Source organism: Meles meles, chromosome 2 (assembly GCF_922984935.1).
Source record: "Meles meles chromosome 2, mMelMel3.1 paternal haplotype, whole genome shotgun sequence".
Lineage (NCBI taxonomy): Eukaryota > Metazoa > Chordata > Mammalia > Carnivora > Mustelidae > Meles > Meles meles.
In genome coordinates, this window is record NC_060067.1 from 191,775,239 (window position 1) to 191,799,287 (window position 24,049).

At 47.4% G+C, this 24,049-nt stretch overlaps 1 protein-coding gene across 8 annotated transcripts in view; it reads right to left on the reverse strand.

The window, feature by feature from the left end:
* Window positions 1-1,085: 1,085 nt before the first annotated feature.
* Window positions 1,086-24,049, reverse strand: part of LOC123937344 (prolow-density lipoprotein receptor-related protein 1-like) — a 40,551-nt gene continuing 17,587 nt past the window's right edge. For 4 of the 8 annotated variants that reach the window (XM_045998123.1, XM_045998122.1, XM_045998126.1 and 1 more), the window contains 20 exons: window positions 20,568-20,879; window positions 19,665-19,877; window positions 18,529-18,723; window positions 17,774-17,989; window positions 16,016-16,254; window positions 14,570-14,699; window positions 14,180-14,364; window positions 13,238-13,424; window positions 12,455-12,673; window positions 11,906-12,089; window positions 10,511-10,712; window positions 10,260-10,424; window positions 9,673-9,873; window positions 8,131-8,680; window positions 7,603-7,728; window positions 6,199-6,309; window positions 5,090-5,326; window positions 3,006-3,483; window positions 1,893-2,001; window positions 1,086-1,162 (listed from right to left, as the gene is read on the reverse strand). In XM_045998123.1, the coding sequence (XP_045854079.1) occupies window positions 1,136-1,162; window positions 1,893-2,001; window positions 3,006-3,483; window positions 5,090-5,326; window positions 6,199-6,309; window positions 7,603-7,728; window positions 8,131-8,680; window positions 9,673-9,873; window positions 10,260-10,424; window positions 10,511-10,712; window positions 11,906-12,089; window positions 12,455-12,673; window positions 13,238-13,424; window positions 14,180-14,364; window positions 14,570-14,699; window positions 16,016-16,254; window positions 17,774-17,989; window positions 18,529-18,723; window positions 19,665-19,877; window positions 20,568-20,879 (4,286 nt within the window). In that variant the 3' untranslated portion in view covers window positions 1,086-1,135. Of the gene's footprint in view, window positions 1,163-1,892; window positions 2,002-3,005; window positions 3,484-4,019; window positions 4,215-5,089; window positions 5,327-6,198; window positions 6,310-7,602; window positions 7,729-8,130; window positions 8,681-9,672; window positions 9,874-10,259; window positions 10,425-10,510; window positions 10,713-11,905; window positions 12,090-12,454; window positions 12,674-13,237; window positions 13,425-14,179; window positions 14,365-14,569; window positions 14,700-16,015; window positions 16,255-17,773; window positions 17,990-18,528; window positions 18,724-19,664; window positions 19,878-20,567; window positions 20,880-24,049 lie in introns of those variants that run through there. The other 4 variants (XR_006817459.1, XM_045998128.1, XM_045998127.1 and 1 more) reach the window with 4 other exon arrangements.

The window sequence follows — 24,049 nt, forward strand, 5'->3', positions numbered from 1 at the left end:
ACAACGCTCCTGTTACCCGTCTCCCGTCACAGATTCAGTGCCCTTGATTCCTTACATAAGAGTGTAAAGGAAGATACCATCTGGAGGGCCAAAGGGAGTCCGGGATCTAAGTAGCATCTGTGAGTTTCCCCAGCAGGCTAGAGCTCCTTAAGATGAGCCCCAGGCCACACCGGTAACGCTATGTTGAGGCCCCCCGTGTCTACCTACTTTACTTCAAGCCTTAGACAAATCACTGTCCGAGTTTCTACATCCGTAAAGTAAATCCACCTGCACAGCTGATCCTGGGGCAGACAGGGGTTGGGACACCCACCCACTGTGGTAGAAAAACCACACACGCCTTGACTCCCCCAAAACTTAACAGCTTACTGTTGACCAGAAGCCTTACCCATAACAGTCGGTTAACACATATTTTGTATATTATATGTATTATATACTGTATTCTAATAAGCTAGAGAAAAGAAAATATTACTAAGAAAATCATGAGAAAATGCATTCATAATATACGTACTGATGGAAACCACCTGCACGTAAGTGGGCCCATGCAGTTAAAACCTGTGTTGTTCAAGGGTCCACTGTACTTAGTTTTAGAATCAAATGAGAGCATTAAAAAAATTTTTTTTATAAATTTTCAACAAAAGCGAGTACCAACCTTGTAGTAAAACATCTGAGAGGGAATGATAAAGAACTTAAAGAACTAATACTTGAATACTTGCTACACTGCAGAAACTTGACCTTTACCTGAGAGGTAAAGATTTAAAAGAGATCATTCCCTTCTATAAGATGAAAAAGCCAGTTCAGAGCAATTAAGTACCAGTCAAAGTTAGTGATGGGACCAAGATTCAAATCCAGAACCTCTGACCAGCACTGGGCCAGTCCCGCTGGGATCAGACAGTCTCCGCAGATGAACCCTCACCTAAATCACATGGAGCTTGTGCAGAAATCCAACCCCGCCTGTGACTCTGCAGTCCTCCAACCTCTGACAACAAAACCAATCCTCCAATTTAAAAAGCAGTTATATTAATAAGTTACCATTTTCACACATAGTTACAGTACGTTACTTACAGACCTTAAAACAGTACACAGTGCAGTGTCTAAACAATTTTTACTGAGATGTTTCAGCTCCTTTTTCAGCAGGTTAGTCACTTTGTAAAGTTAACAGTTCCTGTAGGAAAAGAGACCTGAAGTTAGAGAATACACACTATGATAGTTTTTTCTTGTTTTGTTTTGTTTTTAAAGATTTTATTTTTAAGTAATCTCTACACCCAACTTGGGGCTCAAACTCACAGACTCTAGATCAAGAGTCCCATGCTCCACTGACTGAGACAGCCTGGTGCCCCTTAATATATATACACATATATATTTTTTTTAATTTTTATTTATTGTTTTTTTTTTCTTTAAAGTAAGCTCTATGCCCAATGTGGGCCTTGAACTTATGACTCCGAGATCAGGAGTCGCATGCTCCACTGACTGATATAGGCACCCATGGATACACGCTATGTTAAAACCAAGCAAAACACAGAGGTGGTTGAGTGACTGAGAGGTTAGGAGAGATTGCAGAGAGGGACATAATTTTAGGGGTAACTCCAACTAGCCCTAATAACATCCCACCCCACCATAGGACTGAGCCCCTGGTGGAAGTTCACCAAAAGCTGAATGTCTTGATTGCTATTTCATGTGCATTTCACTTTGGTTTGAACTAGAGATTGAACAGAGTCTACAGATAAACAAGTTACTGAACACTCGTTGGATACACATAATAGCATCATTCAAAAATCACGAAAAGCGCTGTAAGTTAACACTGCCTACTCTCACCCAGCTCGGATTTTTCAGAAGGGGCATTCTTTAGCTATATCTCACAATCTGTTCTCCTCAAAGATACTTCCCAGGCATACCTGCTCATCGTAGGCCTCGTTGACAAAAGTCTCACTGTTCATTAGGTTCTCCTCTTCTTGGCCATTTTCTTTATAGCGGGTCGAATTTCTTGATGCTGCTGCACTATTTCTAAGAATAAAAAATAAAAAAATAAAATAAAATAAAAATAGAATAAAAAACCAGAGTCAAAAGAGTTGTTCCTTGAGGTTGAAGCTGGGATGGGTCAATGGTTGGAAAGGGCCGACTCATCCCCTATCAAAGGCTACTGTTATGGGTACTGTGTTCTGTTTTGTCTTTTGAATCAATCAAATGACCCAGAATGGGTGATACTTGAGTCAATTATGATTTGTTAACAGACATTCACTTAACTTCCAAAAGAATACAGCTTCTCAGTTGGGGGACTCTACTAACTGGGGTCAAGGAGAACAGAATCCAAGGACAAGTTAGTGGCTAGTGGATATTGTAGGCAGGTGAGCTAAGAAAGCAGATTAATGTGGTAGAAAGACCTGTGGTGACCATCAAAACCCCACGGGTAGCATTTCAGTCAGTCTTAACATTAGTAATCTGTTAACCAGGGTTCACTTGGGCAAAGATACACCATTTCTCTCTCCTGGGCTTTTCTTCAGTCTGTGAGTGCTAGACAGAGACATAACTTTTCAGACTTCCTTATCTCTGTATTTCTTGATATATAGGCTGCTTGATGTCCCTTCCCAGCATATAAGTGGACCCTAGCCAGCACATGTGACCTAATCAGTATCTTCAGTTCGTGATATTTGTTATAGCAGCCCCAGCGAACTAACCCATCCCTGCCTTTTTTCTCCAGGTATTGGCATGAACTCGGCCTTGTTGGCGAAGAACCTCATCACTTCGTCCCTGAGATTGTGCCTCTGGGTCTGAGGCAGATCCTAGCTGCATGAATGCCTCCTACCCCTTACAATATCATTTGCCTCAGGTCCCAAAGAGGTGACCTCTGTTGTCTCTCCAGGTCATCTAACAAGTGAGGGCTGCCTCATCCCTGAGATCCTTCCTCAGAGGACAAGTTCTTAGGGAAAGAGCCATACCTCTAACCCAATGAATCCTATAAGCCTTCTTTGGAATGAACTCTCCCATGAGGACATTTGAGAGCTGCTCACCTTTTGAATTTGTGTTCTCTTCTGGAACAGACAAATGCTCCCAGAGCGACTAGCGCGACTGCTAAGACGATGGTTAAACTGAGGGCGATGTAGCCAGGGGAAGGTCCACGTGCTGGCTCTTCACAGAACTCTCCACCATACTCCATCGGACAGCGGCACTTTCTCAGCGGGCCTACCATTGTACAGATTCCCCTCCCACTACAGAAATCTGGGCTACAGGGCAGATGTTTCGTTCTCTGTAAGTCCTTGGGCTGGACAAGTTTGCCTTCTTCCTTGGTTTCTGAGTTCTTTCTTTCTCTAGCAGAAACTGGCGGATTTAGTGTTTTTCTGACAGGATAACTCATCCCCTCTGGACCCGGATATCTAGCCTTGGTGGACTTGGGAGCTTGGAAAGGTAGGGAAGCTTCTGGAGTCAACCTTTTTCCAGCCTCTGCATTTTTAGATGTTGTTGTTGAATGGGTTTTATCTGGATACGTACCTACAAAAACAGGTGTGAGTGTGGGTATATACACATATTTGTCAGAAAGGATTTCAGAAGAACAAGAATTCTAGAAGACTTAACCAGATAAGTTTGAATCTGTGAAATCACCAAGTCATTACCATTACCTTTTGGCCAACCAAAAAACAATTAAAAACATACAAAAAACTGCATATCCTAAGGCACTTAAACTGTTTGGTTCCAGGACCAGTATATCATACCAATCTATTTTTAAAAGATGGTATGCCCAGTTTTAGCCAAGGCAGATTCCCTCAATTACAAAAAGGTTTTATTCTATGAAGAATAGTATGCTAGATCTAAGTGGTAATATCTAGAAAGATTTTTAAGATATATGTTTATCTGCAAATATGATTTTTTTTTTTTTTTTTTGGTCCAAGTAAACTGTTGGTTTTACAAGATCTACAAGCTGCAAATCTTTGACCAGATTTGGAGGCAGTAGTGGGCAGAAGGGAGTAGGCAACAGGGTATTTCTAACCACCAATCTGAAAGTCAGGTTTGCCTGTAAGGTATTTCACCTTATCCTCCATCACTGTTGGCGCAAGCATCGTTCTGTGTACAAATCAGCATGAGATACTTGTTGAGGAGTGGATCCAATTTCTGGTCATCAGGGTGAGAGAGCAAGTGAGGGTACGTTAGGCTTCTGGTTTAGTTCTCAAACCAGATGAGGAAGACAATCCATTTCTTGCTCACTGATCTGCCTCCTAGAGTCGCTGTAACGTGAGGTTTTTGAGAAGACCTCCCTCATTCGTGAGACCATAGAATCAACTCTGGGATTCAAAATCTATTAACTTTCCTTTTTAAGATTGAAATTGCGAGGTCAGTAAGAACTCTTCACTCTAAGATTCCTTTTCCAGTTTGTTCTTTTACTAGTTAGGACAAGTTTCAGTGCTGAGCCCACTGTTGCTTCAGCTCTACAGCCCCCATGACTTGGCTACCACTGGAGCGCTGTAGAATTTGAGCGTAGTGGCCACCACGGAATTAGCTACCACAGTCGCTCAGCTGACCGGACATGACAACACCGTGAAGGTCGTATTTGGCAGTAAGATTTCTGTAACGACCATCTACTAGCTAGAGTTTAAGAAGTAACCTGACAATGGTATGTCCTCATATGGCAGCTTTAGTCACACGCTCTTGTATCCCGTAACGCTTTGAGGCAGAAAGGGCTACTTCCACATTAAAAGGGGGGACCCAAACTAAGGTTAAATCATTTACCCCGCCTCCTCCTCCTGGACCATGCTTTCAATGTGATCCATTTAAATGGACAGAATCAGATGTAGTTAAACAGTGTTCTTTCAGACAGCGTACAAACTGTTGAGCCCTACAGAGCTATCACATCGCCCATACTGAAACTTTCCAGAAGGCGTCCATATAATCTATGTCCAACTGCCCATAGTTAGAAGTTTTACGTTGTTCAGTTTAAAAGTGCCAGTGATAAAAGGCAGTGATTGAGAGGATAAAACCTTCAGGGATACTATAGAATTAGATATTAAGAATTAGGTTGACATATTAAGGATTATTTTATTAAATATCCAAAGTATGTCATGTATGGTGATGAACAGTGGGGTCCTAGATAGGAATTACTCACAGCGCATCTCGTCAGATCCATCCAGACAGTCAGCATGACCATCACAAACCTGCTCCGTGGAAATGCACTCCCGACCATCCTCACAGGCCCGGGACGGCTCAGAGCACGGGACAGCTTCAACACATTTGCTTTCGTTAGCCAAGTAGTGCCCACTGGGGCATTTACAAGTCGCTCCTTCAGGGTTTGGTAGACACATATGGCTGCACCCTCCGTTGTCTTTGGAGCAGCTGTTACTACCTGTGGACCCCCCCCCCCCAAATAAATCACTTTGATTTAGATGGTTTCATAAGGGTCTTCTACCAACGTTCTACAAATATGCTATCAGAGTTATAGGACCCAGGTGTTTTTTCCAGAGTGGCCGGCTCTTCAGTTTAACTCCGCTTGGCCAACCAGGTGCCAAGTGATCAGTGATTCTTCACGGTGAATCACACTGGAAAATTCTAAGAAGGTTCTCTCTGCAAAGCCAAGACTTCAGAAGTTTAAGCTTGACTAACATTAGTTTACAGAGTTTAGCTTTCCAGAACAAAGCAACGGAGTAGCGTTCGCTTAAGACCAATGTAGTCCACATCCCCGGTAGTGGTAGGTGTGGTGAACCATTTGAGCTCACATTGTTGGTGTTCCTCTCGCCTAGGAAAAGACTGTATCTATGACTACTTTAACTAAGCCCATCATCACTCCACTCAAACACTGGAGAAAAGCATCTGAGCACCCCCAAGTTGGACTTTCAAGGATGAGTCGACATCACAAGCAGATCCACATGACAATAAGTAGAATAAAGATGAGTTCTAGCGCAGAGCTAAAAGATAATTTCAATTATACCACAGTTGTAATTCCACCTACAAGAGAACACAAAATCATACCAAACTCCAGCCCAATATATATACCACTATTTTGTCTCCTGGAAAAGTAACGGGACTAGTTTTATACCAGAACTATACTATATATAACTGCATGAAGACAAGAGAGCTATGCAGATCTTTAAGAACTTGCCAGAGAAGTAACTTAGTGGGAAACACAAAGCCATTTCAAGGAGATACTGCAGGGCAGAGGATCCCCTTCAAAGGGAAATCCAGCAGGCTTCTGTGTTCTCATCCTGCAAAGTTGCTTACCCTGTTGACTAAGTTTACTGTAAACTTTTAAATCCACAATCTTCTGGTCTATTTGGAACCACTGGTCTTCTGAAAGTTCTGCCTTGCCGTACCAAACTTTAGTGATTTGTGCTGAAACAAAAGCCAGTGAACAATCATTAAGAAAAGCAAATTTTAAGACAACTTCTTGTGCAAAGAAAATTGCTCACTGTGAAAACCATCACCCATCTGCATAAACTCCAGTTGAATAACAAGAGTTTTAAAGAAGAGACATGTGTTTTTCTAAATTTTTTTCTGGGAAGAAATTTCAAGACAAATAAAAATAGTTCTATGCTTTCCTCCAAAATAAAATCAAGTGTAAGTTATGTTGAGCATTCATATATGCCCAGAAATATAAAGATAGATAATTAGGATATGAGACACTTAAATGTAGTCCATGCAAATGATGGGTAATGATTTTAAAGATTTTATTATTTATTTATTTATTTGACAGAGAGAGAGAGATCACAAGTAGGCAGAGAGGCAGGCAGAGAGAGAGAGAGAGAGGGAAGCAGGCTCCCCGCTGAGCAGAGAGCCCCATGCAGGACTCGATCCCAGGACCCTGAGATCATGACCTGAGCTGAAGGCAGCGGCTTAACCCACTGAGCCACCCAGGCGCACCTGGGTAATGATGTTAAACACTGTTCTAGAACATACCTGAAAATGGCTGTCTGCAATAAGTGTCACCAGTGGATCTCAAAACAGAGAGCAAAGGTCTCACCACATAGCTAATAAATTAGCACCTCTGGGGGGTAGGATCTACCCAGCCTGTTTTTGCAATTGTGACGTGGCCAGCCCAACTGGTTAATGGACCAGCGTTTGGAAATACTAAAGAGATAGATTTTAAATAGAGTTTTCCAGTTTAACCAAATCTAGACTCTAGCCAGAAACAACATACTAGAACCCTGTTGTTTAGGAAAAACCTCTTTAAATACCAGTAATACCCTGCAAGGACAGAATATTCCATAGTTCACCTCGTACTTTCCTGTGTATGAGTCAAGTGAGACATGTACTCATTTTATAGGCAAGGTATTCTAGCTACTAACTGACTGAGCAGTTATCCCACCCGGTTCCGATTCCTGGCCCAGTTCTCTCTGTGCTATATCAGAAGGCCCTCTAAAGCAGAGAGCCTCAGATCAAAGCCAACAATGTCAGGCAGAACAGGATTAAGCATCTTCACATACAAAGAATGACCAAATAAGTCAAAGCTTCCCCAAGTCATAGAATCCCTGTTACACATCCATGTTAGATTAGGGAAGTTGCTTCATTAGACCTTCCAGAAGAAAGACCTTGCCAAAGATCAGTGCGAGACATTAGCAGATTTGCTTTAGAGACCCAGGAGTAAATTCAGATCACAAAGACAATCAGACATGGACTAAGACATACCATCGTCAGTTGTCATCCAGAACATCATTCCTTGGCCAATGGTAAAGAGGGTAAGGCCCTCAATGCCTCTGCGGTCTACTCTGTACCCAGAGCCATCTTGTTGAATACTCTCTATGAGGCCTCGCCCTGCAGAGAAAGGTTCAGTTAATCTCACTTAGCCCGTCCAGCTCTACTCTGTCCTGCAGCTCTTTGCGTCTTGTCTTGACTCCCCACCAGGTGGACACTGTTTACGCTGCATTTTCTGAAGGACGGTTCTTCATTCACTCTACTCTAACAGTGATACACCAAAGATTGGCTCACGCACTTCGGTTAAGTTCTCGATTTTATGCCTTCACAAAGGGACAACTGCGTGACTCCGTGGGCTATTACATCCGACTCAGAATGGGGTCTGTCTGGAAGGTGGTGCAGAATATGTAAACTCAGGCCTAAAACTGTTTGGAGTCATGGCTGAAGAGCAGAAAGCAGAACGTCACTCTTTCTCTCTGGCCGACGTCCTTCAGGGTGTTAGGGTGTGTTATAATTGCTTACCAGTATCAGCCCAGTAAACTCGGCTTCCCGAATCCGACAAGGTCAGGCCCTCAGGGACCTGGGATTTCTGCCACAGCACCTTCCTCCCGCGGCCGTCCATGGAGGCACATTCAATGCTGGACCCGCGCCTGCCATTGTCCTGGGCACCCAGGTCCACAAAGCACATGACTGCAGAGGGCGGGTGGAGCACAACGGAGGCTGGCCGGTAGAGATTTTCACTGACCAGGACAGTGGGATACTGGCCTTTTGAGGAAGCCACATTGATGTGAGGATTCTCACTGTCAATCCAATATATGTTTCCACTCAACCAGTCCACGGCAAGGGCGGTCACTGTTCCCTCCACAGTTAGGATTTTCCTCCAAGAGAGTTTTCCAGATTCTTTGAGCCTCAGTAGCCTGATATCACCATTCTCCAACTCTGAAAGGTAGAGAGCCTTGTCCTGGACTATGTAGTCCAGGGACGCAAGGTGGTCCACACTGGTAAAGGGAAGTAGCCGATGTTCTGGTAAAGTTGGTTGTCCTAGCAAAGCTTCTAGATTTTTCAGATAAATCTACGGGAAAAAGATTATGTGGATGGCACCGGCTGAACCTAGTGCAATTCTTCATCTTGATTTTGCAACAACGTCACAATATTTAGAATAAAGGGAAATCTGAGCTTATCATCTGAAAACAGATAGATAGCCATTATTTCTCTCCCTTCTTGGAGCTTTAAGCACTTAAAAGATCGACCCCTTAGTTAAATGCCCTCCCCTTTATTTTGTAAATGTTTGAGCTATAATTGACATACAACATTTGTCCAAGTTTACCAGGTTTGTCTAGTTAACTAAGTTTTTCGAAGGTGTACAATGTGTTGCTTGGATACATTTGTATATGAAAGGCCCTCCCCTTTAAATGAGACTCTACTATTGATATCTTACTGAAACTGAAGTCAACCCTCCATCCCAACATTTGTCATTTTAAAGTGCCCAAGTTGTAAATTCTCTACATAGTAGAAGTTATTAGAAATTACTTGTTTGTTGGTGTCTCCTAGGACTTAAGAAAAGTTCCCTTAAAACTTGTACTTCCCCCTCACCAGGCTAAAACCCAGCTGAGCTGCTGGGACTAGAATTACTCTATATCATCAGCAAGATGATGGATGGACAACTACGCCAGACGCACCACACTCTCAGATCCCTACCCCATGTGCTGGCGAACTAGTTCTCAAGGAGTGCTCCGCATTTCAAAGCCACTTCATTTTTGCTCGTGATAGCTCCCAGGACACAGTGAATACTAAAATTTAAGTTGTAGGTACAGAATATTCCAAGGGGGAGTGGGGCTGGCTGGCTTGGTCACTAGAACATGCGACTCTTGATCTTGGGGTCATGAGTTTGAGAGCCACATTGGCTGTAGAGATTACTTAAAAAATAAAAAAAAATTTTAAAAAGAGTATTCCAAGGACCAGGACCCCTACTATTACAACTGTTGCCTGGAGAATTCGAATTAGTCAGTCTGAAACAGACCGCAGCCCAGGCACAGACATGTGAGTGAGGCTGCGGACCAGTACCTGCATGATAGCTGTGGGCAGCGCAAGGAAGAGAAATGCAAAATCCTCGAGCGGAACGCAGGTGATGCCATCGTCTGTGAGCAGGAGGCCAACTGGGCAACGACAGCTTGCCTTGGATCGCGGGCTCAGAAGGCACAAGTGAGAACAGCGGGCGTCCAGACAGGGATTAGGAGCCTTGGGCTGGAGTACTTCGTGCATTATCTACAAGAGAGTAGCTGGATGTCACCAGGCCTTATTGAATCCTCACAAACAGCAAGCGAATAAACCTTGCTTTTTAATCACGATAGAAGGAGGTCACTACAGTCTGTACTTGGGAAGGTCATACAGGTAGCCTTTTCAGGGAGAATCAGGGGGATTTTTTTTAAAAAAGATTTTATTTATGTATTTGACAGAGAAAGACACAGCGAGAGAGGGAACACAAGCAGGGGGAGTGGGAGAGGGAGAAGCAGGCTTCCCGCCAAGCAGGGAGTCAGATGCGGGGCTCGATCCCAACACCCTGGGATCATGACCTGAGCCGAAGGCAACGCTTAAGGGCTGACACTTAAGGGTGGCCCTAGGGGAATATTTCTGAAGAGTACACTGGAGACCTTGAGTCCATGAGGCTGTTGGAAACGCTTGATGAGAACAGCCCTGTTCTTGCCTGTTGTCTTCTTCACGCGCTGTACTGTCCTCGTCTTCATCTCAGACCAGAAGACTTCATCTTCAAACACAGCGACCGAAAAGGGGCTCGTGATTTGTGTTAGCTGCAACATCTAAAATGGGGATGTTAAGGTCTCTGGGAGGAGTTTTATACAAAGCTTAAGACATCTCACACAGCCTGAGACCAAGGAGTACTTACGCTAACACCAGTACCATCCAGATTAGCGGAGCCAATACAGTGGAATTTGTCATCAGACCAGAATATCTTCCAGCTCAACCGGTCGAGAGCTATGCTGGTTGGCCAGCCAAGACCTTGACTGATGAGGACTTTCCTGCCGCTACCGTCCATCCCCGCTTGTTCTATCTGAGGTTCTCCTCCGATTTCAGACCAGTACATTAACCTGTGTGGACAAAAGTCAGCCGTAAAGTATTACTTCACAGACAATATTGATTCACTCCTTGAAACGCTGATTTCTAGCCCAATTATTTTTTCCTCAAAATTGGTCTATGCCATAAATGAAATTGTGAAGTGAAAGAGAGTTTCCCTGGAAATCTTAGGGCATACATTCATCATCACGTGGGGATAAAATATCACGACGGTTACAAACAGCCAAGGAACACAGTAGTTCCTGGACCTGGAAAATAGGGAACATGCCCTTTTCTCCTGGGCTGGAGAGCAGGCTGATTCTATAGGAAGAGGTGTACCTCGGACTTCATTGGTCACAGTCAAGGCCAATAGATGCCTCAGTAACTATTGCCAGTTTCCTGAGGACCATATGGTAACAGATTCCTGTTTCAAGGTATTTTAAAGGGGAGAAAGCAGATAGAGGGTACCCAGCCCAGATCACCGTTCTGTCCTAAGTTTTGCTCCATCTTGCTCTTACATTCAATACACACGTGGCTGTGTGTATTGGGCTCTGACAGTTAGGAAATGTTGTTTCCAAGTTTCTGAACTTTTCCAGAGAGAAAGGACTCTGGATGGAAGAACCTTGATTCACCCTCACACACAATTATTTTCCCTACTACTACCAAGCCCATTAATATAAATTAAACACTATTCTTGGGGCCTGGGTGGCTCATTTGGTTAGGCACCTGACTCTTGATCTCAGCTCAGGTCACGATCAGCGGGTCCTGGGATCGAGCCCCATGTCGGGCTCTGCACTCCGTGGGGAGCCTGCTTGAGGGTTCTCTCTCTGCCCTTCCCCCGCTTGCCCTTTCTCTCTCTCTCCCTCTTGCAAATAAATAAATAAATCTTAAAAAAAAATAAACACTATCCCTAATTCCATTCTTTTTCCTGCTGCCACTTAGAGCCATAAAAAAAATATAGCTCTGAAGGGAGAATTATGTTCACAGAAGAAAGTTTAAGTGAGCGACCAAGTGCAAACACCCATATCTCACTTCACTGAAACAAAGAACTTTTATCAGAAGCTTTTAAGATTACTATAGGTATGGTTGACCCACATCACCATAAGATTTAAAGTCAAGTCAGATAGGTTTTTTAGCCCTTCTGTGTTGAGTGAACAGCACCAAAGTAGAACTAAAGAGGAATAATGCACTTGAACGACTTGACTGGCGTTTTGAACCCTGGACTCACCCATTTAGCGGATCTAAAGCCAAAGACCGTGGCTGAGCCAAGTCATCACCCAGGACAATCGTGTGCTCACATCTTCCTCTCCACGCAGCAGTCAGCTGAATGGCCGAAATCTGGCCTGCCGCCCCATCCACCCAGTAGAGGTTCCTCCCAATCCAGTCGACCGCTACACAGTCTGACTTCATCCCTAAAGAGAGAGCGGAAACCATGCCGCACATGAACCCAGGCTGAATCACGGCTCTTACTCGGTTTCAGATCGTAGGCATCAGACTCGAAAACCATGTTAAGTCATCCTACAACTGGTGTATGCGTCTCCATCAGAGCAATTTCTATTTGCAGAGGAGGATGACCATTAGAAATAGCGGCCACTGGCTGACTCGCATGGTCTACTGAGGCGACAATGCAGCTTTCCATCTCTAGTCCACTAGCAGGCCTCGGTCCCTTCTAGTGGAGAAGATTTCACTGAATCAATGCTTAGACTGTTAACGACCATTTCATTCTGCGTGTTATATATAATTCGTAAGGGCAGGATGAAGCCCACATGGGACATACCCTTCACCACGGTCCCTTTCCTCTTTGTGTCCATACTAATCCACTTAATGCTTTCTGCACCGGGATCCATCCAGAAGACCTTCTGCCCCACTAAGTCATAGTCAATAGAGAAGATCATCGTGTTCTTGTCCACAGTCATCAGAATGTCCTCCTTCAAGCTCCTCAAGCCATAGAGGAGGAGGTTGAACTGAATCGCCACCAGCAGGATGGGTTCGGTACCTGCCAGATAAGAACTGCGTTCAGTGTGTGGCCTTATGGAGCCTGAGCGCTGAGCTCAGCCCTGGCTAAGGAACCAGAGAGCAAAGTAGCCTTTGCCTTCTCACTGCCAGGGCTGGGGGTAGCCCGGTAGTTCTCCCCTCGATGTGCTGCTTCTGCTAATACCCACCATTTAAAGATATTTAGAATAAGGCATGATTAGCATAAACTAGGAAAAAAGACATTTCTAACTAAGTATTTAGGCACAGGTGGGCAGGAAAGAAGGGCTTGTCAAGACTTCTGACACTTATTCTAACTTGAGGTAAGGCTGACCTGTGGGGAGAGGGGCCCGAGTCATGGTTCTGTCACCACGAAGGCTTATCTGTAGACACCTTCCTAGATCTAATTCCATCTGAAATACTGCTTTTAAAAAGGGGATCTGGAGAATGTTCTAGGCTTGCTCGTCAGACACAAGCAGGCAGGAGCATTTAAGACTTGAGAAAGAAGGTCTGCATTTGTATTCCTGGGAGAATCAGGACTTGGAAGATCCTGACCCGGGGCTCAGGAGACATCAGGGTTCCGGCTTACCTGCTGCTTTACAGGTGTGGCCATCGGGCTCCAGGGAGTAGCCAGGGTGACAGGTGCAGCGGTAGGAGCCCTGGGTGTTGACGCAGGTCTGACTGCAAGGCTGACCACCCGGCTTCTGGCACTCGTCCACATCCTTGCAGACCCGGCCACTGCTGCCCAGCTCGAAGCCTTGCTCACAAGCACATACCTGAAGGGATTTCAAGAACATTGAGACTTCCTGAAGACACTGACACATAGCCCTGATGAAAACGCCTGACTTTGCTATTAAAAGCACATGGCGGTGTACTTGATTTCAGCAGCTCGAAATGAAAAGTTCTGAAAACCAACTTTGCTTTGAATCGTCATTCTCTCGGTCTTATCAATGCCACCGCGCACCTCACACCCTCGCTACCACGGTGGGTCCTGAGTTAACGTAGGGGTCCAAGTTCAGCCCAGGACACCTAGAATCCCAGAAGAACCAGTAAGAGGCATGGAGACTGAACTGAACGGGCTGCCTGCCAATGGAGAGGTTACCATGATCAGACACCAGAACACTGTTTTCTTCTACTTGCCCATCAGAGTCAAGGGCACGATGTTCAGCCAGCTAATAATGTTAGACCAGAACATGGGCAGTCCTCGATTTAAGGGCAGGTCACATTCCAAACACACATATGGAAGACAAGTCCATAAAAATGTCGGGCTTAGTCCCAAGTGTCGCCCCGAGCTCACACAGCAGAGTTTCTGGAGGCTCGTGGTCAAGTTCTAGGAGACACGACACAGGGGAGGAACCTGACAGGACTCAGCAGGAGCCAGGAGGGGCTCGGCGGACCCGAGAGGACAGGTCAGGACAGCTCAGCCACGTAGGACTGAGGGTTTCACGAGCAGTCAGGGACCGACTGACGAGCTTCCCCGTCACTAGACTCAGTTTACGGCTGCCGGCGAGTAGTAGCGGCATGAACTCACAGGCCCGTGCGGAGACCGGTAGCAGGCGTGGGAACACTGTGCCCGGCTGCATGCTGATGACAGGCACATTCCACCTTCATCGGAGCCGTCCGCACAGTCCTCCTTCCCATCACACAGCAGGCGGAGGTCGAGGCAGCCGAGGGAGCGGCACTGGAACTCAGAGCTCGGGCACTTCTCGGGGCGGCCTCGAGAGGATGATTTTCTACTGTTACATTGTCTGCTCCCTGCCGCCCCGAACATCCCTTCCACGGCAAGGATGTGCAATCAAGACACCCCCGTCCTGTCAGGGCCAGTGGCACCTGCTGGCTGAGCTGGTTTCTCGTGCCAAGAGGAAGCCAGCGGTCAGTGTCCCTGGGAGCCCCCTCCCTCACGGGGAGCCCCCACACTTACACCCAGCCTCGTCGCTGCCGTCCTCACAATCTCTCTGCCCGTCACAGCGCCACACGTCAGGCACGCATTGGTCTCCGCCGGCACAGGACCACTGCCTAGAGCCACAGTGAAGCTTCTCGGGTTCACAGTCCTGAGGGGACAGTGACTCGGTCAGCGACACCAGCAATCAGAGCCCAGGATGGGGTTCTTGGAGGGAGAACGAGCCTGGCTTATAAGACAATGCTCGAGTCACTTTTGCAAGGAGGCCAGAGAAGCCCCAAGACTCAGAAAAACATTTTCAGCAGGTATTTAAGTGAAGAGGTCTAGTTAAAGCGAACCTGGCTGTGAAGAGAAAAGAAAGGTCTTATTTTGTCAAATCGGGGTGTCTTCATGTAAGAAATCTAAGAATAAGGGCGCCTGGGTGGCTCAGTGGGTTAAAGCCTCTGCCTTCAGCTCAGGTCATGATCTCAGGGTCTTGGGATTGAGCCCCGCATCAGGCTCCCTGCACAGCAGGGAGCCTGCTTCCCCCCCACCCCCTGCTGCCTCTGCCTGCCTCTCTGCCTATTTGTGATCTATCTCTCTCTGTCAAATAAATAGACAAAAATTTAAAAAAAAAAAAAAAAGAAAGAAAGAAATCGAGGAATAAGAATGTGCTCTAGAAATTTTCTTCAGAATTCCTTTGCCATTTGGGGTCGCCTGGGTGGCTCAGCTGGTGAAGCATCTCCCTTCAGCTCAGATCCTGATCTCAGGGTCCTGGGATCAAGTCCTGCTTCACGTTCCCTACTCAGTGGTGAGTCTGCTTCTCCCTCTGCCTCTCCGTTTTCTCCTGCTCTCACTCTCAAATAAATACATAAAATCTTAAAAAAAAAAAAGAAGTATTCCTTTGCCATTTCCAAAACCACCCCTAGCCCATGACATTCTGGCCTCCCTTGCACCTCCCCTGATGTGGACACTGTCTTGGGGTAGCACATACTAGAGGAAGGGAGGGGACATCTGTGCCTCTGCTAATAGTCCTGAACCTTTACAGGCATTCTCACCCCCCCAGGAGCCATGAGGCCTATCTCCTACCCATTTGGCAGATGAGGAAATAGAACATGAGGGAGTACGTGCTTTCTTCGGGTCAAACGCAAGCAGCAGGATTCAAGCCAGACTGCACCTCCCACAACATGGCAGGGTCGTGGCTGCTCAGTGATGGGGAGGCAGAGCTTTGGTGCAGGTCTCTGGGGGAACATTTATACCATAGCCATGAAGGCCCAACACTTGCAAACCTACAATAAAAACCACTTAAACATCTGCCTTTCGACAAGAGATCTTCTCACTCCAGACACCCTGATGTCGTGATGAGTGGCTCTCTGGGCAGGAGGGATGAGAGCCTTCTCTGTTCTTGGGTTTTCTCAGATTTTCTACAGGAAGACATGTGTTCCGGTTGTGAGGAGAAATCAGTTTTTCTGGAGAAGGGTGCCCTACCTTCTCGTCGGTCCCGTCTTCACAGTCAAAGTCACGGTCACAGAGCCATGCCATGGGCACACACTCTCCGCTGCCCCGGCACTTCACCTCCCCCGACGGACACCGCAGCAGCCAGGCCACAGAGCAGCCGTCCTCATCCGAGTGGTCCAGGCAGTCTCGGTTCCCGTCGCAGCGCAGAGAGTGCGAGATGCACTGGCCGTTCTCGCATTGATATTCAAAGGCACTGCACTTCGCCTGAACTGGAAAACAAAGCTTTGGGTAAGAAGTCAGCCAGATGCGGAAGCCATTTGAGGGCACGTGGAGCAGTTTGAAGACTCCCCAGTTTTCTGCTGTCACCTGGGGAACACTCCCGCCCTCGAGGTGGTAGAGTAGTCTTAGGCTAGAAAAGTCCTACCAAATAGCCCAGAAGAACCCTGTCTCGGAGAATGAGGGCTGGGGGACAGGCAGGGGACACACATGGAGGGACACTGGGAGAGGCTGAGGAGTAGGACTCTTCTCCGGGACCTTATTGTCATCCATGAGGAGAGAAAGTCTCTCATGACATCCAACATACTCTACATGTTATATTCTTGGGTTCAGTTCCTACAGATAGAAGTTGCTTGACTTGGCTCAAGAAAAAAGCTTAGGTCCTAGGCAAAACCATAAATGCGCATTGAAAAGGAAATTATACCCGGTGTTCCTTCCTGCCTCTCCTGACGTTCTTCTCGTCAACCCAAGTGCACCGATAGTGTCCAGCCACTCCATGGTCTCTGCATTCAAATCGGTCATGATACCTCACACAGCTTCCTCTCCTTCCCATTTCAATTCTCCAAATTCTCTCTTCTACTCTATTCCCATAATGTGATTAAGGGCCTTGAAATGGGCCACTGGGAAGACTAAAAAGAAAGATGGCATATCTTAACGAAAAGAGGGGAAAACAATCATACCTAAAGATAAGGATGGCCGACCACACAAGAAGACCTAGGATCAAAATTAAAATCGTCAAGATGGTCAATTCCAGCTCAGGAAACACTGCATCAAGTAGACTAGTTTTCCACTAATGGGAATCTTGTCACAAAGCAGGAAGTGTTGTACCATGATCTCCAACATCCTTCCAACTCAGATCCTTTCATCCCAGTCTGCTAACTTTGTGGTAAGTACTGTCCCTCTTCACTACTTGCAGATTCCTTATTTACCTCTGCCCTCAAATCCATGCTCCCATGCTTTCATGGTCATCTGAAGATACGCATTCACAAAGCAGAAAAACATTTGTGTCGCCTAGCATGCGTTCCCAGCTGAGATGGAACGAGGCAACGCTCTGCCTTCTTGTTTCCATCCTCACACTGGGAACAAGTGTCCTTTCTGAAGTCTCTTTAGAGCCATAGTTCCCAAATTTTTGTACTCTGGGGAAATTCTGCTGTTGAAAAACTCCCCCCACGGGTAGAGCGGAAATGCTGTCGGCGTTCCTAGTGCGAGATGTCGAGAGCCGCCTCGCGGAGCAAAGGCACGTGTCAAGCTTTGTTGGGGCAGGTGTTACCGTGCTGGGGCTGCGGCTTCAGTGTCAATGAGCCGACAATGTGCACGTCAAGTGGTCTCTAAACAGCCTGCACTGAAACAAGGTTATATGTTGGTCAGTCAACAAAAGTATTGGCACGAGAGAGTCTCAGAAACGTCGCCCTGTGTCTCTTCTATGAGCAGTGATGTGGGGTCTGTGCATTCGGGGTCGGTGGCAACCTCGTAGAACACAAGCTCCTCCCACGTGAGCTGCATGGCACTTACCGCATCCTTGTTCATCGCTCCTGTCAGAACAGTCCGGGTGGCCGTCACACAGCCAGCTCTTGGGGACACAGCGGGTCTCGTTGTCACAACGCAGAGAACAATCTTCAGCAGGCTTCCAGCAGCCCAGCTCGTCAGACCCATCCGAGCACTGCTGAGCCCCATCACAGCGGAACGTCTCCTCAACGCACTGGTTTCTGTTCAGACACTGGAAGAGCCCTGCGACGGGGAGGACCGGCGGGTTTGCACCGTCTGCTCAGTCCGACTGAAGGCTGAAAGCTAGATGAACGCCCCCTCACCCTGGGGCTTAAGGGGTAGACTGCATCCTATCTGATCAAGCTCTATAGTTTATCTAATCCCTAAGCAAGCTTTAATAAAGTGCCCAGGTCAGTTAGATTAACCAGCTGAACGAGGCTGTTTCAGTAATAAGGGCTTATATTGGTTTGGTTACTTGAACAACTTGTGGAAATTCACTGCCAAATCTGTTCTAAGTGGTCCATTCTGGTCGGCTTATGGCTCAGCCTTTATAAAGGCAAACCCTGGAACACTTAAGCATATTTAAGGAGGCAAGGAAGCAATAGTTAAAAATTACACCCGGTAAAACGCCTGACTCAATCGTGAGACCACGGACATTGGCAAAGTCCGTATTCCGACACACTAGAACCTTTAGCCACGACACTTTCCGAGGGGAGGCAAGGGTGCTTGTGGTCAACGCTACTCCCTCCTACCGTGTGGCATTCCTCCTGACACAGACAGACCTGGTCTGCTGCAGAACCGGGCACAGTCCCCTTCGTCCGAGCCGTCCTGACAGTCTGGCTTGCCATCGCAGAGGTACTCCCGAGAAATGCATTCCTCCCCGTTCCGACAGGGGACAGAAGACGGGGAACAGAGCAACGGGGGTGCGAGAGGAAGCACGGGAGGACCATCTGCGGCCACCCCTTCGAGCTCAGGATCTGCAATAAACAGTGGCATCAGCGAGGCTGGCCCTGGGCTCCAGGCACCGGAGACGTGCTTCTGCTGCCCCCTCCTCCCAGAGCCAGGTTGGGGCCGGGCAGCTATGTGTGTCTCCCTCGTAAGAAGAAAAAAGTGAAATAGCCTCAAAGCCTAGATCCTTAGGTCAGACGTGATCCATTGGCCCATCATCATCTAATGGCTTCATATTTGGGCAAACCGTTTTCTGCTTCACGCCTAATAACTTCTTCTCCTGCCTGATGCTAGCTGCTAGGAATGAAAAATAAAGTTTCGGGCACCTGGGGGGCTCAGTTTTTAAGCTTCGGTCTACTTGTGGCTTAGGTCATGATCCCGGGGTCCTAGGATTGAGGCCCCCATTGGGCTCCCTGCTTGTTTGTCTGCCTCAAGGTCCAGGAACTAACTTTTTGGCCCTGGGCCAAAGGCTCATGTGAAGAGGGAAAAAGCAGCCGTCAGCAGGGTAATCTGAACTACGGGGCAGCTTCAATAGCCGGGAGGACCTGCTTGTCCCGGGGTCTACAGCCCCAGGATGGTACCTCAAAGGGTCCTCGGCAAGATGCTGCTGCTGGGGGAAGGGGTTAACGCAGTAAAATCTGTTGAGGAAAGTGCTTCAGAACAAATTAAATGGATCTCTTTACCGCCAGATGAAGAGGTTTAAGATGCTAACTTACAAGCGGACTCCCCAGAGGGGTTATGGTGGACAAACTTCTGGAAGTTTTGCTGGGGGTCGTGTCAGTGTAGCAACTTTGAGAAACGTGTGTGACTCTTACTCCTCCAGGGTAAGGCCGAGTGAGGGGGAAGGCCTGCTGCGCTGTGGGTCGGGACAAGGGCCAATACAAAGACCCCCCAGGATTTTACCCTCTGCAAACAAACAGACCAGAGGCAAAGAAAGTGATTTCAAAGAACCCCACAGAGGAAGACTTGCCTGGGACTTGCTGGTTCTCAGCCAGGATGATCATTGTCCTCACATATGGCTCTTTTGACACGGCGAAGGGCTCCAGCGTCCTCCTGTCCCACAGCAGGAGGGCTCCCCTGTGCATGGTCACCAGGTAGGGCTCGTGAGCCGCAAGAATGCCTTCACTCCAGGTCTTGTTCAAAGTATGTGTTCTATTTTTTAGGAGACTCAGACTTTGCAAGCCTAAGGAAGAGTCAAGTGCTTACAGGCTGGCAGAGGGTGAGTAACCTGTGATGGGGCCGGGGTGGGGGGTGGGGACAGACACATGGGTAGCCCTCGATTGAGGGTCAATGAGCCCCACTGAAAAGAAGCCCAGATTCTTCCTATGGAGTTTTGTAGGTTTTAGTTTTGTAGTTAAAGATAGTCCCGGATAGTGTTTAAAGCTCCAGGAACTTGAGATCTGCCACGTGCGAGCGTCAGGCAAGCCCTCCCCTATCTTTGGGCAGTAGGCTAACACTCGGCCGCGTGCACGAAGCCACCAGCCCTCGGGGGCGGCTCCTGGTGGAGAGGACCTCGGAGCCGGCGGCCAGGCGGAAGTTGTATCCGGCACCCAGCGGACCTAGCACCTCTGCTTCATTCGCAAGGCAGGTTTGGGTTTGCTACATCCGCTCACGGAGGCAGAAACCCATTCCGAACCCAAACTGACTAAGTATATTAGCTCTGCAGTGTTCTGCCTTTCAAGTCAAAAATCTAGGACTTACCAAGGAAGCCGAGTCTGAGCTGAGGGACGCGTGCCCAAGCTGTAACTATGAGAACCTAATTCAAGCCCAGGTCCAGCTAATTCTGGGAATGAGCGCAATCCTCATGCAGGAACAAGCCTTACTGCCACCGCTCCCCCTGCTTCTTCCAACCACTGCTCTGCATGGCGCTCACCTGACCCTTTGGCCGTCCAGAGGATGCTAGACGCGCCAAGGTCCAAGGTCATGTGGGTGTCCGCTGTCCAGGTGCCCGTCCAGACTTGCTGTCTAGTTTTGCCATCGAGGGTCATACTTTGCAAGTGTTTCCCACTCTCCACCCAGTAGAGCACTCTCTCTGGCCAGTCGAGAAGAAGATGCAGTATAATGCGGTCTGTCGTGTAGAGGGTCCGGGTGTCTGGGCCAGGGAGTCCAGTCTTCTGGATAGCACGTCGGTCACACGGCAGCCAGTACAAGTTCCCCGTGGATATGTCCACCTTTGCTGAGCAGACTGTGAGGGCGGGAAAGGAACTCCCGTTAGGACATTCAAATACATTCGTGCACACCCTTAACATTTTGGAAGGGAGACGCTCGGAGGCATGCGAAGCCTGGTCCCTAACGAGCCCACATACCTCGTTCACATGAGGAGACCCATCAGGCCTACTCTGGTCCCAGCACCTTATCTGTTAAATGAGCTCATGTGATCCTCACAGCCTGCTGGTAAGGGAGACAGCCAGCCACTGCCTTTCAGAAGTTGGATATCTAAGCAGCAATCCTTATGTCTGAATGCAGACATGCAACTCCACATTCACCTCCCTTTTCATCGGTTAAGTAGCAAAATCAGTCAATTACATGCCCAGTGCCTGGAACTGAAATGGCTACGGGAAAGCAGAGACTGGGGGAAGTGTCACCCCAGCAGTGGTATGAAAGGTCACCGGTAGAGTGGGCGGGGAGTGAGGAGACCTAGAGCTTGGGGACAGAGATAGGACAGGGACCAAGTATATAAAAGCCACAAAGTGGTAGCTTTTAAGCGTAACAGACGTGGGCACTAGCCCACCAAGCACTTCCTACTCCCATCCTGCCCACTAGACCTGCGTAAGTGGATCTCAGCTAGGCAGTAGCTATTCTAGGGTGAGTACAGCTTTAAAGTTAAGAGCAGTATTGGGCTAGCAAGTCAGACTGCCATTTTTGAAGCACATTCCAAGATAAGGTGTCAGCTAATTACTGTGCCCCAGGTCCTGCAAATGCGTGACAGGGACAGGGCTTCTCCCAGTTTTGAGGATTCGAGTCGGTACCTATGAAAAGCACAGGAGAGCATCGTTCTTTGCACAAGTTCGGAACGGCCAGTTGTCGAATTCAGGAACGCCGCGAGCTTGCTGTCCAATATAGTCATTTTTAAAATTAAATTACATCAACTTAACTGCACTTGAAACAAAAATACTCTGGTCCTCGCTTTCCTGCACTTTGCTACCCCACGCTCCTTCCGAACCCTATGATAAGTCACCTTACATTGTGAGCCTGAAACCTGCCACTGTGGGGGAGTATTTTTCACCAGAGGCATTGGCAAACCCTCCAAATCAGGGCTTAATTTGTTTTCAGTTTCATTTTCTAGACCAGGGACTGACAAAGAATGGCCCTTGGGCCAATTCCAACCTTTGGCGTGCTTTTGTAAATTCCAGGGGAACACACCATGGTCCTTAACGCACATATGGTGGTCGGCTCCTTTGCAGACAGAACGGCATAGTGCCTGACCAGCTTGAAAGAGTTGCTGTCTGGCCTTTTACAGAAGGAGGCTGACAACCCTGGTCTGGACTTAAGTGGCAGAGGAAAGTGTTCATATTGCCAATTAAACTCACATGCGTCACACCTATGCCCACGACATTTTAGAGACCACAGAAGTTGGGAAAACATTTTCCTAGATTTTGAAAACTATTATCCAAATCCACAAATCAATCCCTTCGGTCAATAAACTAATTTCAATTAGTCTTCACTGCTACACGTCCCACTGGTTTACGGAAACAACTGTCAAATTACGTTAGAGTAGGATTGTATTTGCTCGGTGATGGCAGCGACTCCGTGCCAAATCGGATCGCAATCGAGCATTTATTCATAGTTGGATTGTGTTAAATTTTGATTGAACTGCAGCTATAAACTGCTTTTTTTATTCTGAATTCTTGGATCTGTAACCAATCTGAAAATCATGTAGCTATATGAAATTTACAACAAAGAACGTTGTATAGTTTGTTATTTGTAAATTGTGTTACAACCTTTATATAGGCAAGCTTTATTGCAAACCTATATAATGCATCTATGTGCACATTCCCCACGACACCCCCCCCCCCGCCCCTCACAGAGCTGGGTCTTAGTAGAACACTCTGTGGTGTGCCGGAATGTGTGTCAGAACGCCAGTGTTGGGGCGCCTGGGTGGCTCAGTCGTGAAGCGTCTGCCCTTGGCTCAGGTCACGATCCCAGGGTCCTGGGAATGAGCCTTGCACTGGGCTCCCTGCTCAGCGGAAAGCCTGCTTCTCTCTCTCCGGCTCTCCCTGCTTGTGTTCCCTCTCTCACTGTCTCTCTCTCTCTGTCAAATAAATAAAATCTTAAAAAAAGAAAAGAACTCAAATGTTAACTAAGAGGGAGACTGACAAACAGATGAGGCACGAAGCTGGGGCGTGGGTAGCAGAAGGGAGAAGCCTGTACACACAGGGCTCCTGAGTTCTAGTTCTTCCCACTTCCTGGCTGTTAGGGTGGGAGGTTTTACTATTCCTCGTGTTTTCACGTGGAGGAACTTGCACAGAGTTGTCCCCCACATTCCTTAAGTCACCCCAGGAAAGAAGGGACTTAAGGCTGGCCAGTTAGTAAGAAGAGACTAGCCACACCCAGATCAGCTTCTCTCTTCTCCTGTGGGCTCTGCCTTCTGCACAGAAGACACGTTCTGTCTGGTATTAGCTTTAACTGGCGCTGTCTGCATGGTTGCCAGGGCCACAGAAGATTCTTTGAGCGATTCTGTACAGGTTTCTTTAGGCACTCTTGCCTAAAACAGAATTCTGGAGCCCTCCCATTTTTTCTTTTTTTTTAAAGCAATCTCCTCTGTATTTCCCAGCCTACACTTTTCACTGAGGACAAGATTCACTCATTCAAGAGAAAACACTGGGGCACCTGGGTGACAGAGTCGGTTAAGCATCTGCTTCATGATTGTGGCTCGGGTCGTGATCTCAGGGTCAACAGATCAAGCCCCGCATTGGGCTTGCCACTTCATACTCATCAGTATGAGTGTGTTTAAGCATCTTTCTCCCTCTGGCCCTCCCCACCATGTGCTCTCTTTCCCATTTTCAAATAAATCTTCTAAAAAAAAAAGAGAGACAGCACTGATATTAGCACCCTCTGATGCAAGGGTAAGGTGAAAACTGCATGCTCACAGGGGTTGTAAGGAGACCCTGGGCTCTGCAAACAGGTCCCCATAGGTAGTAAGCAGCCTGATCCCTGCTGTGAAGGTCCTGCCTGGCTTTGTCGTGCTTTCAGCCATTTTATAGCAAGAAACGCACCTGTGTGGCTCCTTTACGCCTCCAACACTTCTGACACCAGATGTGGGGGATCCCACGGGGTTCCCCATACCAAGCAATTCTGCAACACTAGCCAAATGTCCTACAACCCAGTTCTGCCCCTGTCCTGGAGTTGGCATCA